Raw genomic sequence first — 20057 nt, 5'->3', positions numbered from 1 at the left:
ATTCAACGATGCTAAGGCTGTGCTGCGCAAACTGAGGCGCACATTTGCTATGTTATATCCGCCTCAGCTGCGGGTGCAGGTGGATGGCAGGGCTCGCTTTTTCGAGAATCCGGAGGATGTGCTGGCCTTCTGTAAACTGTACAGGAACAATAATTCTCTGAACCGGGACAGGGTCCCATTGTCGCCCACCACATCACAACAAATGTCCCAGGAGTCTGAACAAGCTGCATCGGACTGATCACCTTGGCATTGTTTTGACACCTGAATGCCAGTTCATTCCTGGCATCATTGACCTGGCCTTATGGCAGACTACTGACCTCCTTGCCATCCTGCTTGATTTTCGCAGCAATACAAATACTTCTGATTCCTCCGTACAAAGGGCGCGGTGTTCGTAGTGATGCTATCCCTCCAGCGGGTATTGCTCTTGTGCTAATTGAATTATTGTGTTGTTCTGTTTTTGTTTAAGTGGATGTTGTTTTCAGGTCTTATTGGAATTCGCATGGCACAGTTGGATTCGGTGTGGGTGACGGGGGGCATTAAGGCCCTCATTCCTACTCCGCCAGGCGGGAACCGCCATATAGCCGCTCCGCGGTCAAAAGACCGCTGGGGCCATTCCGACCTTCCCGCTGGGCCGGCGGCCTACAACACTGAAGCCGGCTCCGAATGGAGCCGGCGGTGTTGCAGGTGTGTGACGGGTGCAGTTGCACCAGTTGCGCTTTTCACTGTCTGCTAAGCAGACAGTGAAAAGCATGCTGGGGCCCTGTTAGGGGGCCCCTGCACTGCCCATGCCAGTGGCATGGCCCCCAGGGGCCCCAGGACACCCGTTCCCGCCATCCTTCATAGTTCAGAGTTCATAGACAACGCCGGTACTAGGCTCACTGACAATAAAGAGATTCTGCAGAAACTGCTCCGCTATTATACTGCATTATATAACACACTGGGATATTGTGATGAGGCAGCTTTTGCTGATTATCTATCCGAGATTGCAATGGTCTGGCTGTCTCGCCATCAACAACAGTTGTTCAGCGAAGCAGTTGATGCCCTGGCAGGTTCCAAAGCCCCGGTACTGGATGGCCTCATTGGCTCTTTTTTATAAAATGTATAAATACTTGCCCCATAACTCCTAGAGATGTATGCGGGATCCTTAGAAGACTGGCAGTCTTCCCTATCCCTGCGCAAAGCTCACATAATGTTGCTTCTTAAACCTGGTAAGGACCCTCTACACTGCACGTCCTATCGCCCGCTCGCCTTCATCAATTTCAGCACAAAGATATTGGTGAAAATATTGGCCACATGCTTGTCCCTACTGCTTGACCAAATTGTATCTCCACTGCAATCAGGCTTTGTACCCAGGCGCTCCACTTCTCATAATTTACGTACCATCTTCACGGTGCTCCACAGAATCTCACCTGAGATGCCTGCGGCAGTCATACTTCTTGATGCCGAAAAAGCATTTGTTTCCAGTGAGTGGCCCTTTCTGCTGGCCACTCTGTGTAAGTTCAACATCCCCTGCAGTTTTTAATGTTTGAAACAACTTTTGTATACATGGCTGCAGGCACACATTCGGGCCAATCGTTCATTCACTGCCTCATTCGATATTACTAGAGGGACTAGACAGGGTGGTTCCCTATCACCAATTCTTTTTATCATGGTTATTAACCCTTTGATCCGCCACCTCAATGAAAAACATCTACAACGCGGACTGCAGTTCTTCACTGGTCCCCTTCTCCTCTTCCTGTATGCGGCTTACATGTTGGTCTTCATCCGACACCCCAAAGAAAATATTGACTTCCTCATACAGAAGGTCACCAGATTTGGTGAGTTCTCAGGGCTTTGCATTAACCGGGGGAAAAGCTGAATTGTTACCCCTCAAAAGATTCGCAAGACAATTTCCATGCTCTCATTCACTGCAGTGGAACGCAGGCCCTATTCGCCATTAGGGTATTTGCTTAACTAGGGAAAAGAAACAAATAGTTCGGTTGAATTATGGCCCTACGATCGACCTTCTTAACCACCCAAATTGATTGATGGTGTCGTCTCCAGCTATCTATGGCGGGATGTATTGCCATCTTTTATGTGGTGGTCGTCCCTTGTTTTTTGTAACTGTTTCAGAACATTCCGATCCCTCAAACTATTGTCTTTTTTGCAACCATCAAAGCGTTACTACTTCGATTGATATGGGAGGGCTGTCGGCCCAGGGTGGGTTGGGAGACATTGGTGCTGCCCTATGACATGGGTGGATTTGGAGGGTCCCCCATTTTCAGCTTCACTATCTAGCTTCACAGTGTCAGTACTCGCACCACTGGTTTCATCCAGACACCTGCCTTCCCTGCGCCATCCCTGAGGCGTCCCCTGTGCCTAGCTTCCATACTCCCGCTGGCTATCCCGATGGATCCTGTAGATATACAACCCATGTCCACCACCTGCTGAGCGTTGCAGCAACTCCTCCGATTACTTGGGGATTACCTCCTCTATTCTTTAGCACTTCCACTGGTTAACAACCAGTGGCTATCTCCCTCACAGGATAAATTGGTACAACGTACTCTCTTACATCACAAGCTTCATACATCCGGTGACTTATTTACAGAGGGACATGCCCTGTCACATTGTGATGATATTCGATTTGCGAATGCTACATTGCTTGATCATTTCACCTTGCGCTGCATAAACAGTGCTTTGCGTGCCCGGATTCCCACCTACTCCCTCGCCCCAGACGTTTTCTCTCCTTTGACTTTGGTAATCGATAATCTTGAGGGAAGACCACTATTGTCAAAATTATATCATACATCTATCAGGTTGCTACCTGCAAACGACTCCTAGCTGAGGGAAAGGTGGGAACAGAATTTAGGGCTTCAACTGTCAGAGAAGATATGGAACTTTTGCTGCGCTCAAACATAGCTGATCTCCCCCAACCTCAAACATAAATTGATACTTTACAAATTCTTCAGATGCACCTACCTCTCACCCAGCACTCAGGCCAAGTGCGATTCATCTCAACCCTCTCTTTGCCCGAGGTGTGCAGCCCCCGATGCTGACTTACATGACATGGAACTGTGGGCACATTGGCACGTACTGGAGAGCTGTGTTTGCACAACTATCCACAATGGTTGACACAATTGCGCCTGTCCATCTAATAGCCCTGCTGGGCTACGTAGCTGAGATTCCCCCCGGAATCAGCAGATTCGTAGCAATAGTGTTTTTATTTGCTAGGAGGAAGATTGCCTTGCATTGGGGTAGCAAATGCTGCCCAACCACAACTGACTGGATTCATATTTTAATATACTGAGACACAACCAGTGAGATTTATGCATCCCTTTTACTTCCTCCTTCCAGGCCATGTAACAAATGGCAACTCTCAGAAATTATCTGGCGCTGAACGAACATTCTGATGATGACTGAAGCTAACAGTTCACGACATCATGGTCTCGCATATATTTCTCCCTGTCCTCCTACAGACCAAATTGTTAGCACTACATCACTCATATTCTATCCCCTGTAGCCTCTGATGTTGCAATTCTGTACACATTGTTCCCTACTTTAATTTTCATTATAATAATTATTGTACCTGACTGTGCACTAACAGGCTGTTTTGATCTGATGTTACAGTTACACATATGTTTCCACACATGGATAGTAGTGATGATCTGTTTTTGTGTTAATTGCAAAATGATAAATAGAGATAAAAAAAAAACATCATCATACTAAGAGCTTACAGTTCCAGCTTTTGGTGCTCAGAGGAGTCCTGACTTTGTTACAGTTGCGCCAATAGTTGAAGCTGATGTGACCTTTATTTTGCGTAACCTGGGTTAGCGTAATGGTACATACTCTGGCTCTCCCAAAATGTGTATTTAATTAATCCAAAAAAGAAGATTCAAGACTTATCTTGAATCCTGAAAAAGATAGAGCTCAAAATACACCACTAGCTCCTAGGTACAAGGAGCCTGTAACAAAATCATCTGCACTCCATACAAAGTCATCTGTCCTAAATCAGACACAGGTTGGGTGACAGGAGGAATGCTTTCACTAACCACTAGCAATTGCTCGGGGTAGGATTTCAACATTGTTCTTTTGCCCATCCTAACACACAGATTTGACCAAGCCATGTGCAAACTAGTCTGGTCTTGATCTGGGAGTAACAGTCCATCCATGTTAGACCTGTCAGCCTTAAGGTGATCTTCCCCCAAACATTTTGCCTTCCTCCTCTATTTTTCCTGATCTCGTTTTTGCTGGAATCTGGAATTTTTGTTAGGAATCTGCACACTTTACCATTGCTAACCAGTGCTCAAGTGCTTGTGCTGTCTCCTAAAAACATTGTAATATCGGCTTATCCCCAGTTGACTTATTTAATTTACTTATAAGTCCCTAGTAAAGTGGTACTACATGTGCCCAGGGCCTGTAAATTAAATGCTAAAAGTGGGCCTGTACCACCCGCTTAAGTAGCACTTTAAACATGTCTCAGGTCTGTCCTTGCAGAGCGTGTGTGTTCAGTTTTAAGCTGCCCTTTCGACCTGGAAAATAAACATTTCGCCAGGCCCAAAGCTTCCTTTTTAATACACCCCTGGGGCGGCCCTGATCAGCTTGGAGGGCAGGGTGGAATGTATTTAAAAAGTAGGACATGTACGTTTAAGATTTACATGTCCTGGTAGTAAACAAAACCTCAAATTCATTTTTCGCTGCTGCAAGGCTTATCTCTCCCATAGCATAACATTGGAGTTGCCTTATTACATTTTAAAAATGTTGTTTCCAAATCGTAATAGATGTGCAGTTCAAGTTTGGTGTCTCTGGAATCACTATTCAAAGTCCTGATTTAATAATGAAGTTGGATTTTAAATTGCCATACTAAAACTGCCACTTTTAGAAAGTTGGCATTTCTCTGTCTTATCCATTTAGTGCATGTTGCCTGCCTCTGGTCACATGACTGGGTGTAGCTGATATTTGGGCTTTGTGTATTCCTCCTAGACAGCCACATATGATAGAAAACCTAAATGTTCCTGGATGGGCCATCACTGACAGGATGAGAGGTAGGAGCTGGGCACAGCCCCACTTACACCTGAATAGGCTGTGTCCTGCCTCCACACAAAGGGCTACATACCCCAGGTAGTTAGTCTGGATGCAGGACAGGGAAGGCAGGGTGCCTAGGAACGTCAAAGAAAAACCTCCAGAAGCTTCTCCCCCACTCCAAAAGCACAACTAAGTATAAATACTGGACCCCAGACACCATCACTTCAGTACACTTCTGGACCTGTGGATACTCTGCCAGGAAGGCTGCCGAAGGGCTGCCACTCTGCTGGACATCATTCTTCTAGACTCCTGCTTTGCTGTGCTGACCTGCATCCTGCTTCCCTTTTGCCTGGGTGAGAAGGACTGGACCTGCATCTCTTGAACCCAGAACCCAGAGTGATCCTAAAGGCTAGTTGGCTGGCCTCCTGATCTGAGGCCTCAGGGGCATAACAGGCTTTTAACAACCTTGCATCTTCACCTAGACTCTGCCATCTGTGAATCTACCCTGGCAAATGGTGCCACACCAATCCTGGACCCCTGGAAGTGAGCTTAAGGTGTTTTGCCAGCCTCTGTGGATCCAGCAGAACTGACGCATCTCTTCTGCTGTATGGCTCAACCCTGAGCAGAATCAACAGATCTCTGCTGCTGTATGGATTGGACCCATTGCAAAGACCTGCATTGCCACCACAGTCACCATCAGCGTCGTAACCGCCACTGCGTGACACATCCTCAGTGCAGGTCCTCGCATCTTTTGTCAACGGCTGCCTCGACAACTACTCCATACTCCGCACTGCAGTTCCACAACTCCTTAAAACTGATGCATTGTCCCGACTAGGCAATGCATCCCCGACTCTGGACTTCACATCGCATGTTTTGTCGATGGGATCCTCGATGTGGACGCAACATGAACTTGTACTGCAGCCTTGCCACATCTCGGAACCGACGAATCGCTTTGGCTGCAAGACACATCTTCAGTGCTGATCCACGCAACACTCAACTAATGATATTTAAGGTACTTTGTGAATGGGACCCTGGAGGCAGCCTGTGTTTCATTGCGGTCCACCTGAACTTGTGACTTTGTCCCTGTCCGGTGCAGCCAGACATCCATAGTTGCCACTTTACTTGTTTTGGTGCTATTTTCCCTAAAAAAAATAAAAAATCATTATCCCCGGTTTTACTCATTGAATTTTTGTCTCTTGGGTCTTCTTGTTTTTATTAAAAATTACTCTATTTTTCTAATACTATTGTGGGCACCTTTTATGGTATTTTTTCACAGAGTTAATGTTTGAAGTGTTGCACAAATACTTTACACATTGCCACTTAGTTAAGCCTCATTGCTCTGTGCCAAGCTACCCAAGGTTGTGCACGGGTTAATTTAGAGTTTGCTTGTGACTTCACTCTGAGAAGAACTGTAGTTGCTGCTTGAGAAGGGTTTCACGCCCCTCAACCAGGAACCCACTTTCTTACAATCCCCAGAAGCCAAGCCAGGGCTTCTCTGAACCAAAACACACACAACCCAAGACCAGTTTCAGCATAATTGGGCCTCTTCAGTTGGGTGTAGCTTGGTTTCAGTGGAAGAGTGAGCAATGGACCCCTGTCTGGGCATACCCTTTGTTAATTAGGGGTTTACATCAAACACAGGTAAGGTGATGAGAGTAATGCTTGCAATAAGTCTAACCACTGACAAATGCCCGGGGTAGCTTTCCAACCTTTCATTCATTTGCCCACCATGCCACCTCAGTTTAGACCCAACGATATTCAAATCAATCATGTTCTCACTCCAATAGGAGCAGTTCAGCCCAACCTGCCAAGCCCAGTCCTCTCTAAACCAGAGTGCTGGGATTTGGTTGTGGGATGGACTATTCCCACTTGAGACAGGATCAATGCTGATTTGCATAAGGCAGGTCTTCGTCTAGAGTGATGGAGTGGGTGAAAAGCAATAGGTTAGAATGGTATTCAGAGTAATCGCCAGTGGTTAGATTGTTTATAAGAGTTTCTCTCATCACCTTTTGTGTGAGTGACATCTTTCCATAATGCCATCAAATTCTCCCCTAATATATTCTATACTACATACTTATATAATCTGATTTCTGTTGTTCACTGTGCTAAAGACAACTATACAATATTTCTATAAATGTATCCGGAATATCACCAAACCCTCCATTACCTATGGCATGGCCATAGCTACTAACACAATGTGCAATGGTAGACTATAAAGTTATGAAAACGACTCAAGGGAGTATGTCAGCACAAGAGTTGGTTAATTAAGAGTATCAGTGGCATAGTGAAATATAGAATTATTTAATTACACATTGCCTGTTAGTAGTGTAGCATAAGTGTTCCTTTTAGCACACTTTTTGTACACTTGTTCACGCCAGAAGCATAAAGGGATTATTATATTTTGTAACACTGCTGAAAGTGAACTGTTTAAGAATCCTTTGAGAATATGTGTTTTTAAGGCAGATTATTTAAATAGTACTATGAATTTAATCTTTTTTTTCAATTGATTTCAATATTGTAGGTGGGCATTGTAGGAAGAACTGGAGCTGGAAAATCAACACTCACAAATTGCCTATTCAGAATTGTTGAGCGAACAGGAGGCAAAATTGTTATTGATGGGATTGACATAGCAACAATCGGACTGCATGATCTCCGCAGTAGACTGAACATTATTCCCCAGGTGAGGTTAGAAACTAAGAGGCATTTTTGACAGATGTGTATTGTACTGAAAATGAGACCTTCATTAGCTGAAGGGCTAAGAAGGCATTACATTTTATGTGGTTACAGCATTGATCCAGAAACCCTTATTTTAAAATAAAATCCCTATCACTGACATTTGGGAAGCTAAAAGTGTTTTTCTTAAATATTGTTTCCCAGTTTTTCACTCTGGGCACTCGCATATGAAAGTGAACAGATATAAAAATACCCTCCCATGGGAGAGGATCACCTAAATAGCTTTGGACAGGGTGGAGTCAGAGGGCCTGAGGCAAAGACGTGGTCCATTTTCCTTCCTGGTCAATAACAATTGCAGAGTGCCCTCCCCTTGGATAACATTGCCATTGTAAATCAGTGTAGCAAGCTGGGTTCTGGTTGCAGTACCCCCCACATTCTTTTTGCCTGGTTTTCGATGCAACTTAGACTGAAGTGCACTGGGTTCCTGCTAGCCAGGTCCCTAGTGCCAGTGTTTCTTCCCCTAAAAACAAGACCCCTGGTCCCTTGATCCCCAAATGATCAGCCCTGAAGCATCCTTTGTACATCCCTAGTAAATGGTGCTGCTGGTACTTAGGGCATAGGGACTGCATAGGGTCCCTGAGAGCTCCGTCACAGTTTGTGCCACTTTAAGGAACCCAGCACCAACCTCATGCAGACTGCCATTGTAGGCTGTTTGACAACGTGCTCCCAAAAGTGGAAACAGGACATGGCACACAGCCTGTGTTCCACGTCCCCTAAATACTGCATGTAACATTTGTAAGTCACCCCTACAGCAGATCTTACAGCCCTAAGGCAGGGTGCATTGTATTACATGTTTGGGCATATCTGCAAGAGCAGACATGCTCCTTCTATGGCTTTGTCGGTTCTTAGACATAGTAAGTGAACCCCAGTGATGGAGTCCTTAATACATACACCCAGAGGGCACCTTAGAGGTGCCCCCTAAAAACCTGCTAACTGCTGGTGGGCTCACTGACTAGTTTAAGCCAGCCTACCTTCAACAGATGACTTTCTGATCCCAAAGGGTGAGAGCCTTTTCCCCCTGGAGGTCAGGTACAAAAGTCTGCTCTGGCAGGGGTTTTGGACACCCCTCCCAACAGGGTAACCTGCATATCTGTATCTCAAGGCAGGAGGCTTCAAAGTAGCCCACCACCTTTGGTATGCCGATCTGTCCTTCCTCAGAGGGAGACCCACCTGCTCAAGGCCTATTTGGCATCTGGGCAGGCGGGAAAATTAGCTATGCAGGAGGCATGTTGCATTTCCAGGCTGGACACACCTTCAGGGTGACCAGCCTGAAGTGAACACAGCCTTAGGAATTCCGCCAACTTGTGTGTGGTGAAATTAGTTATTCTAGGACAGGGTGATGTCCACTCCCCAGAGGAAGTGATTATCTAGGGGGTTTAGTGACCCCAAGGGTAAGCAGCCCATTGGCTACTACCCTTCACTCCCCTTAATGCTCCTTAAATTGAGTATTTAGGGCACCCCCTTATACCAGGATCTCATATTTTCATTGGACACAAAAGAAGGAGTGGACAAGAAAGCTGCTGACCCGAGAACCGAGGAGCACAATGGACTTGATGCCAACTCTGACAACCTGCCTGCTGCACCTGATCCTTGAGGATCAACTGACCTGTCCTGCCACCGCAGCATCCTAGAAACTGGGAGAGCTGCTAGTGCTTCACAAATCGGCAAAAAGAACTTCCTTGGAGCAGAGGAGCTGCTTCCCTATCTCTGCAGGCAACCCAAGAAAGAACTGTGAGGGCCGGGACTGGCAAATACCCACTGCCGGACATCACCACTGCATCCAAGCTGCCTAGTCTGAGCTGAAGTGAGCCAACGGTGTCAGTGTGGTTCCCATACCCTCCAGCGACGAAGCTCACCTTGAGTTCGCCCACTGTGGACTTCCTGACAGCATCTGCAGTGTCTTTCTGCAGACCCTCTTCACCGCGATCGTCGTTGGTGACGGAGACACAATGGTCCTCTGCACCTGGACGCCCGACCGAGGAGAAGAGGATCACTGTGGTCCCTACAGCCCCGAGCATCACAAGAACTGAACCCCCTTGGTGGTTCACCTGGACTGACCTCAGTCCACCCCTGCAGCATTTTATAGACTTACACTGGGCACCCAGCGCTGAACTGCACCACTGCACCTAGCTGCCCGCCTCAGTGCCACCCGAAGTGACCTGTTGATGAGGCATAGGACCCTGCCCCGTACTCACCTTAAGTCTGGTAGATTGTTGCTGTGAAGTACCTGTTTGCTGTGAATGTTTTCTCTCCTGTACAGTAACATTGCAGCTACAGAACAATGCACTGTTGATTTTTGAAATCTCAAAAAATCTATATCTTGAAAAGTTCTCACCTGATTCTGGTGATCTTGGTATCTACATTGATATAAAATTATATGTTATTGTTATAAATTGGTATTGGACTTCTAATCATAATCATAATCATAAATATTTATAAAGCGCGCTACTCACCTGTGCGGGTCTCAAGGCGCTAGGGGGAAGGGGTTACTGCTGCTCGAAGAGCCAGGTCTTGAGTAGTCTCCGGAAAGCGGAGTGGTCCTGGGTGGTCCTGAGGATGGTGGGGAGGGAGTTCCATGTCTTGGCCGCCAGGTAGGAGAAGGACCTCCCACCCGCCGTGGTGCGGTGGATGCGAGGGACGGCAGCGAGAGCGAGGTTGGCGGAGCGAAGAGGACGGGTGGGAGTGTAGAAGCTGAGGCGGCGGTTGAGGAGTTCGGGTCCCTTGTTGTGGAGGGCTTTGTGTGCGTGGGTGAGGAGTCGGAAGGTGATCCTTTTGTTGACGGGAAGCCAGTGCAGGTGTCTCAGGTGGGCGGAGATGTGGCTGTTGCGGGGTATGTTGAGGATGAGGCGGGCGGAGGCGTTTTGAATTCGTTGCAGACGTTTCTGGAGTTTACCGGTGGTTCATGCGTATAGTGTGTTGTCCTAGTCCAGGCGGCTCGTGACAAGGGCGTGGGTCACGGTCTTTCTGGTGTCGGCGGGGATCCAACGGAAGATCTTTCGGAGCATGCGGAGGGTGAGGAAGCAGGAGGATGATACGGCGTTGACTTATTTGGTCATGGTGAGAAGTGGGTCCAGGATGAAACCGAGGTTGCGTGCGTGGTCTGAGGGGGTCGGTGCGGTGCCAAGAGCCGTGGGCCACCAGGAGTCATCCCAGGCGGTCGGGGTGTTTCCGAGGATGAGGACTTCTGTTTTGTCTGAGTTCAGTTTCAGACGGCTGAGTTTCATCCAATGTGCAACGTCTTTCATTCCATCTTGCAGGTTGGTCTTGGTGCTGGTGGGGTCCTTGGTGAGAGAAAGTATCAGTTGAGTGTCGTCGGCGTAGGAGGTGATGATGATGCTGTGTTTGCGTACGATGTCGGCGAGGGGGCTCATGTAGACATTGAAGAGTGTCGGGCTGAGCGAGGAGCCTTGTGGGACGCCGCAGATGATCTCGGTGGGGTCTGAGCGAAGAGGTGGGAGGTAGACTCTTTGGGAGCGGTTGGAGAGGAAGGAGGTGATCCAGTCCAGGGCCTGTCCTTGGATCCCGGTTGAGCAGAGGCAGGATATTAGGGTTCGGTGGCAGACGGTGTCGAAGGCAGCCGAGAGGTCAAGGAGGATGAGGGCGACTGTTTCTCCGTTGTCCATCAGGGTTCTGATGTCGTCTGTGACTGAGATAAGGGCGGTTTCTGTGCTGTGATTGGCTCGGAATCCGGACTGAGAGGGGTCGAGTAGGCTGTTGTCTTCAAGGAAGTTGGTAAGTTGCTTGTTGACAGTCTTCTCTATGACTTTGGCGGGGAATGGGAGGAGCGAGATGGGGCGGAAGTTCTTCAGGTCGCTTGGGTCTGCCGTAGGTTTTTTCAGTAGGGCGTTGACTTCAGCGTGTTTCCTGCTCTCGGGGAAGGTAGCAGACGAAAACGAGCTGTTGATGATGGTCTGGAGGTGCGGGCGATGATGTTGTTGGCTTTGTTGAAGATGAAGTGTGGGCAGGGGTCCGAGGGGGCACCGGAGTGGATGGAGTTCATGGTGGCTTTGGTCTCTTCCGTGTTGATGTGAGTCCAGGCGTTGAGGGTGATGGCTGGGGTTGTAGGTTCTGTGGTGGTTGGCTGGGTCTGGTGTCCGAAGCTGTCGTGTAGGACGGTGATCTTACGATGGAAGAAGGTGGCGAGGGAGTTTCAGAGGTCTTGTGATGGCGTTGGCGTTGGCGTTAGGGTTGGAGAGCTCTTTGACAATGTTGAAGAGTTCTCTGCTGTTGTGGCTGTTTTTGTCCAGTCTTTCTGTGAAGAAATTTCTTTTGGCGGCGCGGATCAGTTGGTGGTGTTCGCGGGTAGCGTTCTTGAGGGCAGTCATGTTGTCTGCGGTGTGGTCCTTGCGCCAGGCTTTCTCAAGGGTGCGGCAGGTTTTCTTTGATTCCTTAAGGGTGTCGGTGAACCAGAGAGGTTTTTTGGTGTTGGTCTGTCTTGGGAGGCGTCTGAGGGGAGCGAGGTTGTCTGCGCAGTTGGTGATCCAATTTGTGAGGCTGAGGGCTGCGTCGTTGGGGTCGGAGGAGAAAGTGGGTTGGTTGTCTTTGAGAGTGGAGAGAAGCTGTTCCTCAGGGATTTGTTCCACTGTCGACGTGGGATGGGTTGTGTGCGGAGGTGGCGAGTCTCTCGTCGGAAGGTGAAGTGGACAGATCTGTGGTCTGTCCAGTGTATAGCCGATATTCGGTGTGTGTCTCACTGCCTATGTGTGTACCTTACATGCTTAGCGCTACCCTCTGAGGTGCCTAACTGCTCACCCACACTACCACAAAAGAGAGCATTTGGGTTGTCATTTGAGCCTTGTGATAACTTTGGGGTTTGCACAGTGTACCTATTTTTGGTCCACTATATAATGAGCCAGCTTCCTAATATCAGTCGCTTAAATTTGTAGTTAAAACAACAGTGTTTCTTACATGGTTCATTTTTCAAAGAACATTTTGGGTGGAAGATTAGAAAAAACTTCCCTGTATTTTTTATTTTGTAATAAGGCTCTGCCATTTTTGCTGAATTGAAGTGCACTGCAGTGAATGTCTGGTTTTTGGGGCTTCTAAAAGTATCATATAGAATAGCTGATAAAACATTTTAATCACAAAATATCTAATTTATTGGCGTGTCAAACTACTGATCCCCTGTTGAGATTAAACGAACACTCATGATAGGAAACCATTTTTTTCTGCATGGATCTTCTCTGAAAGTATGACTAGTGATCCACAAGCTAAAACGAGGGTGTATCTTCCAGAAATTCACACATATTTTCCACTTCCAAATATTCTGACATGTATAGCAAAATATGTATTTCCAATAGTAACTTCAGTTTGTTAGCTGGTTCCCCATTGTACTTCTAGCTTCACCACAACGTTCTAGTAAACATCTAGGGACATATTTATACTTTTTGACGCAAAACTGCGCTAACGCAGTTTTGCGCCAAAAAAATTAGCGAAGGCTAACGCCATTCTGAAGCGCCATGCGGGCGCCGTATTTATTGAATGGCGTTAGCCGGCGTTAGCCGACCGGCGCTGCCTGGTGTGCGTGAAAAAAAAACACGTACACCAGGCAGCGCCGGCGTAGGGAAAAATGGCGTTTGGGCGTCCAAAAATGGGGCAAGTCAGGCTTGCGCCATTTCTTTTGGGCGCCCAGACGCCATTAACATGACTCCTGTCTTAGCAAAGACAGGAGTCATGCCCCCTTGCCCAATGGCCATGCCCAGGGGACTTCTGTCCCCTGGGCATGGTCATTGGGCATAGTGGCATGTAGGGGGGCACAAATCAGGCCCCCCTATGCCACAAAAAAAATAAAAAAAAATACTTACCACAACTTACCTTTTCTTCCCTCGGATGGGTCCCTCCATCCTTGGGTGTCCTCCTGGGGTGAGCAAGGGTAGCAGGGGGTGTCCCTGGGGGCAGGGGAGGGCACCTCTAGGCTCATTCTGAGCCCACAGGTCCCTTAACGCCTGCCCTGACCCAGGCGTTAAAAAGAGGCGCAAATGCGGGGTTTTTTGCCCCGCCCACTCCCGGGCGTCATTTTTGCCCGGGAGTATAAATACCACGCACATGCCTGGGAGTCATTTTTTAAGACGGTAACGCCTACCTTGCATCTCATTAACGCAAGGAAGGTGTTCACGCCAAAAAATGACGCTAACTCCATGAACTTTGGCGCTAGACGCGTCTAACGCCAAAGTATAAATATGGAGTTCGTTTTGCAGCGAATTTGCGTCGAAAAAAACGACGCAAATTCGACGCAAACGGAGTATAAATATGCCCCCTAGTGTGCTACCGTTGTATGCTTGTATAACAAAAGTGTGGCACACCTAAACGCTGATGCTGGAATAGGAACTGTAGAAGTGAATGCATTTCCTATGGTGGAGACTGCAGTAAATAAACACAATAATGCATCTAATTTTGTTGTGGACTTAACTTATGGTTAATGCTCCAGAAAATTCACCTGTGAGGAAAAAAAGCTGCATTGTTCAGCAAACAATTATGTGCATTTAGGACATTGAACAAGAATATCATAGAGAAAATAATAATTCACAATGTAGCACAAAAAGAACACCTATATAAATCACAAAGTTATTACATTTACAATAATACTTTTGCATTCCGGTGTAATAATACACCCATCTATGCCCTTGATAGAATTAAACCTTTTCGGTGTGAAAGCTGGGAAATCTTTCCTTTTATGGTATGACTGAAGGTAATTATTATGCTAATTCAACACATGGTGATTACCATAGAGGCCATGCCTGGAATATGTGTAAAATAAAACGTTTTAAAAATTTTGACCAATCAGCTGAAAGCCAGTGCTCTATACGTACACTTAGGTGGTAAGGCTTTGTCATCATTGTTCCTCTCATGGTTTGTGCACCAAATATTTTGATATTAATTCTGTATTCTCATATAATTCACATTATGCACCAGTTTGGAGAGGCTGTATGGACTGGGACATTTGGCTTGACATGAAACATCAACAGTTGCCATGCTCCTCTTGGGCTACATTCTCTACTTTTCATACTCTTACCACACAAAACAGGATGGCTCAGAAAGATGGTGTAAGAGATTTGATCTAGTAGACATTCTGGCTTATCTTGCCATCTGTGTCTATCACTTTAACATCTGAAACCCCTTGACAAGATAAAAGACAAAGCAATTAAAAGTCAATTTAGCTGTGTGTCATGCAGTGGTTTGCAGCACAACCCGTGGCTCACTCAGCTGCCTCCCTGGTGTCACGTGTTGCACAGTGGGATGCCTTAAACACTTACCTGCAGTTTGGGGTGTTCTGCAGAGGGCCATTGAGGGTCCTTCTTCTCCTTGCTTGTTGTGTGTGCTTGAGCATTCCTTTCATTGTGGGCCATTTTCTTGCTCTCTGTAGCTTCTCCTCCCAGAATTCCTAGGGAAGGGTTTTTTACTTACCCAATCCATCATGGAGGCTCTATCATGCATTCCTGCCAGCATTTCCCAACCATCATGGCAGCCTTGCTTCTTCTTCAAGGTGCATAATGTGAATTATATGAGAATACAGAATTGTCCTCAAGGTCACTTCTTGTTTTTGGGTATTTAAGGAGCAGAATTGTCTTTCTCCTTGTGTTGCAACACTCCTCGCTCCTGCTGATGTGTTCTCGCTCCTGCTGGTGTGTCCACGCTCTTGTTGGTGTGCCCTTGCTCCTGCTGGTGTATCCTTGCACCTGCTGGTGTCTCCTTGCTCCTGCTGGTGATTCTTGCTCCTGTTGCTTCTCTTATTGAACCTTTCGATTCTCCTTTTCCTTGGCATATCCACTTCCGCCTTATCTGCACCTTCTGTGCCCTGCTGCAGTCCTGGTCTTCAGCTTTCAGTACCAGTCCTCATCAGCCTCCTCAAAAGCTCCACTCACCATCAGAGGTTTATACCCTTTGGGGTTGTACCTCTTGGGTGCTACTTCTGAAGGACACTATCTGCTTACACCTTCCATTGTCAGCAGCATTGTGCCTACCAGAAGGGGTCATCCAGACCTTTGGCAGACAAGGTCAGTCAAAACCTGGACTCGCAAATTTCCCTATCGCTCCAAGGCTGCAAATAGAAGTCCGTCCACTGAGGAACCTGACTCTCTGAACTGTTTACATGAAAAGTTCTCCATTGGCATGCCAGCTATCCAAAGATCTGAGGACTAAGTTGGCATCCCATAGGGAAGCATACCTACATTCTGATGGTAATACAAAATCTACTTAATTTAAAAGGTTTCTGCATTACCCAATTGGTAACATTTTGCAACTCTGTCAGAATGTATTTAAGCCAATCATTGTTTCTCTAAATATGAATGAAAGTTGACTACATTTACAACATCTCTCCCCCACAGGATACAAGTGTTGTTGCAGGCACCAGTTAACCTCTCTGGATCAAACTGATCAATAATGTTGTTGTGTCCCTGGTGCCCAGGATTTGTGGATATTGATGGCAGCTAACTGCAAAAGTCGCCAGAGCGTACAGTCTTCTTCGAAGATCCACAGTATCATCAGGTGAAACAGTTCTCACCTTCTTAGAGGATGAAACCGTCCCTGCTGAATCTCACAGATTGTGAGGAACTTAGCAGTTTTATACCTCAGACAAAATAGATAACTCTAGAAGAACTAGGAAATCAGATATGTGCCGTTCACAGGCGTGTCACAAGAATGATCATACCTCTGTATGACAGACCTTCCCAGAGGTCTGAAGCTTTACTTCCTGAAGGGAGTGTTACTGGAGAGGTCCCATAAAAATCACCCAAGTGAAAGATCAAAGTAGACCCAACAGCATTGTTAACTGACTCAGGGAGATCTTGTTGCCTTTGAGCAACTTACAAATCTCTTTCTTGATAGCCTGAATCTTCTTGTTTAGCAAATGTACACCTACTGACTCTGAGGCTATCTTGAATCTCAGGAAATAAAACACTTTCTGTGGTCAAAGTTCTGTTATTGGGATGTTGATCAGAAAGCCCAAATTCTAAAGAGTGTCTAGGGGCAGAGACACCTGAAAGAGTAGAGACTGACGATCCTCATCCATACATATTGTGTTTTCCATTTAAATTATTAATCACATTCCCATAACCTGGTGAAGCATCACTGGGCTGAGGTTAGTCTGAAGGGGAGAGGGGTGAAATTATAGGTTTGCTGATCCCAGATAAATGGAGGAAACCTGCAATGGGGTTGAAATATTGAAATTGTGAGGCACACTCCGTGAGGCCCAGTCATCTTGGCTAAGGATATCCAAGTAGAGCCCTTTCATTTTGAAATGAAGGTACAGGATCCAGGAATTCAGTTCTTCCAGCATTATTACCATTCTAAACCCTTAGTTTTTCTTTGTGATTAAAAGTATATTGCTCAAAAACCTGTATGTGTGTTGGGGGGAGGTGGGACTGGTGGAAGAAGGGTGTGGGGTGAGGGGGTCAGTCTTTTTGCCAATTAATCAATGAGGAAATCCAGGGGTTACAAAGCAATAGTTAAAGCTTTATCCAGAGCATTGTAAACACTGTCATCAATCACTTGGTATATATTCCCCCCAGCACTATCATTGTGACAGCCTAAACCACGTGCCTTGCATTCGTTGCAAGCAGACTTGAAAAGGCAAAGCCTAATACACACCCTTCATGGTCTTCTGTACTCCACAAATTTTCACGTGGGGCCACTATCAGCTGCCTGAGTAAACGGTCAAGCTTAACTTGCACTGGGAAACTGCCCAACTGAGAAGGACTCATCGAATAGAAAACAATTGAAGTTCAGGCCTATAATGAATATGTTGGGCTGCCTAGCTGTTTTCCCGTTGTAATTCAATACCACAAATGATAGTTTACAAACCCTTTGTATAAAATGTACTGCTTCAGGGCAGAGATATTTTTTGCTGGCAGCATATATGGGGGTGAAGCTGCGGAGACCACAATATGGACGTCACTGACTGAAGAGGACTGTAGCTTGTTATGGTGCCTGCTAATGAGCCCTGAGCCAACAGCACCTTAAGTGTGGAAAGTTCTGGAAGTTAGGCAGGCTCTACCCAATCCTAGGGTGCCAGACAATCAACGCACCCCTGCCCAAACCCTCCTACACAGCATTCTGCAACATTTAAACATGGCAACTTTAAATTGTCTATTAAAAGACCTTTACTGGGAGCCTCAGCTCAGTCCCAATTTGACACAGCTGCCTGATCCCTTCCCATCAAACTTCAGAGGTGAGCCCCACCTGTGTTTAATTCCAGAGACCTGGACTTCTTCTGTTGTTTCTATATGCTTGGCCTTAACTAGACCAGGAGCATTGTAAAGAGTTAATTAGCACATGCAGATTTCCTCCCAACCCTGTAACTGGGCCAAGCACTAGAAAATTGCTTTATTGTGTGGAGATACTTGATCCCTCTGTGGGCCAACAGAGTAACTTACTTGGCCAACTAGTGGGGACAACGTCCTGGATTCTGATTATTGCTGAACCAGTAAAATATGACAGTTCTCAAAGTGCCATAAGGAGTACAATTATCACAAATGTATAAGCGTATCTACACTTGCTGTACATGTTTATGCTAAAATTGATACCTGACCAATATCTCTAGGCCTAATATGGTGAAACCTGTGCGGTGGCAATGCAGTGAATACACAGCCTTTCTAGTAAATCACCACAGTCCTACACTATGAACATCCACTCACATTATAAGTCCAACACCATGTCAGCACCAATCCCTGAATTGTCCTTTCTGCAACAGGATATCTGTGCCGATACTGTGATGAGCTAGATGGTAGTCTCACAGGCCGTGCACATACGTATGTGCTCACATGTTTGTGTGTAACCTACCCATTGCCTCTAAACCCAGCTTCACAGCAGTGGTCTTAACCAAAAAGGCGGACACTGGGGTTTGGTACTCAGTCTATTTCACTGAACTTACAGTGAGTGAGACTCCGTTGGTGAGACTTATTCACAGTAAAATTTCAAAACCAGGTATTCAGAAAGCAAACATTTAGGGTGAACAAAAAGGACAGAATCCACTTCCTACACTGGAGTAGATCCTTTTCACGACAGATATTATATTTCCGATAGTATTATTGTGTAGGAAAATGCATGCTTTAAAATCTGATCTACTGAGCAGATCTTACTTAGGAGACTCACAACCCACCTTGTGCTTCTGCAGTGATCCTTGTAACCAAGTCACATATTTTGACTGTATCTTGTGGTCATTAGCCAATTAGTGTTCATGCTGTGTATCTGTTAGAAATTAGGTTATTAATATGAGTGGGATGACCCCTACCAACCTATTAAACACAATCTGTTTAAGTCAAAATACAGTTCCAAGAGAATCTCTGCTCAATCCCTGGTAGGTATGGTACATGCAGCTGGCAAATTCCAGAGAGGTGCATGTTAAGTTCAAGCAGTATCAACAATTTTGAATTCAGGAAAACAATAGAATAAAATTCCCAAACCAATGTGGAATAATATAGAAAAACGTATTGAGGAAAAAGCCACCAAGGTCATTAAAATAGGTTATGGGAAATGTTGAACTTCTAAGACAGAAGCACCTAGAAAAAGTAAAGTGCCATTGAAAAACAACAGTTTGTTGTGGATTGATGCCTGAGTGCAATTTCAGGCTGACAGCAGTGGAGTGGACGTCAAATACACTAATTGAGTCATCCAGGACAGAGGCTTTACCTTTCATGTTAGTCCACTGAGAAAGTTCCTTCTGGTGAGTCCTGCAGGCCCTGCTCTTTAGGTCACACGTCTGGGAACCAGATCCCCTGGAGGGTTTAGTTCTCTGTGGTGAGCTGTGCCCTCATGGAGACAACTGTCCTGATTTTTTGTGTCTCTGATGTAGATGAACAGGAGGCCAACCACTTGACCCTTGGAGAGCGATTCCAGTCCCTGTATGCCTACAGCAGCTCTTGAGTGAGTGCTACTCTTTTACTAGTAGTCTTCTTTCTTCAAGCATGACCTTCTTCTTCTATTGAATCTTCCTGGTCAAGGAATGTTGTTTAGAGCTTGTAGTTGAGGTGCCAGGTTTATTCTGTGTACCAGCCAAAGAAGGTAAGCCTCCCCCAATTCCTCCTATTTTCTCACAGTGCCCCCACCTTCTTTTGCAGAGCATCCTCTTAACCTTACTATAAAATTACCCTATAACCACTTTTTCAATAGGCAGCACCATTTTACATCCCTGAAGGCATGGCCTCAGCTCCTTAGACACACCCCTATTTAAATGATCCTCCGCCTCATGTCTAGGAGGGCCATGAGAAAGAATAGGAGAGACCTTCCCTGGATCTCTCAGTCAAACTAAAGTTGACCTTTCTCTGCCAAATGTTCCAGTCTACTCTTAGTTAACACCTCTTCTTAATGGTCAGCGGTTAACACACATT

The 20057-nt window shown here is 46.2% G+C and overlaps 1 protein-coding gene across 2 annotated transcripts in view; it reads left to right on the top strand.

Annotated features, from left to right (window-relative positions):
- Nucleotides 1–20057, top strand: part of LOC138249903 (ATP-binding cassette sub-family C member 2-like) — a 546861-nt gene that overhangs the window by 441732 nt on the left and 85072 nt on the right. For both annotated transcript variants that reach the window (XM_069204120.1, XM_069204121.1), the window contains one exon: nucleotides 7523–7681. In XM_069204120.1, the coding sequence (XP_069060221.1) occupies nucleotides 7523–7681 (159 nt within the window). The remainder of the gene's footprint in view (nucleotides 1–7522; nucleotides 7682–20057) is intronic.

Source organism: Pleurodeles waltl, chromosome 8 (assembly GCF_031143425.1).
Source record: "Pleurodeles waltl isolate 20211129_DDA chromosome 8, aPleWal1.hap1.20221129, whole genome shotgun sequence".
Classification (NCBI taxonomy): Eukaryota; Metazoa; Chordata; class Amphibia; order Caudata; family Salamandridae; genus Pleurodeles; species Pleurodeles waltl.
This window is presented reverse-complemented; position numbering and strand designations above follow the sequence as displayed.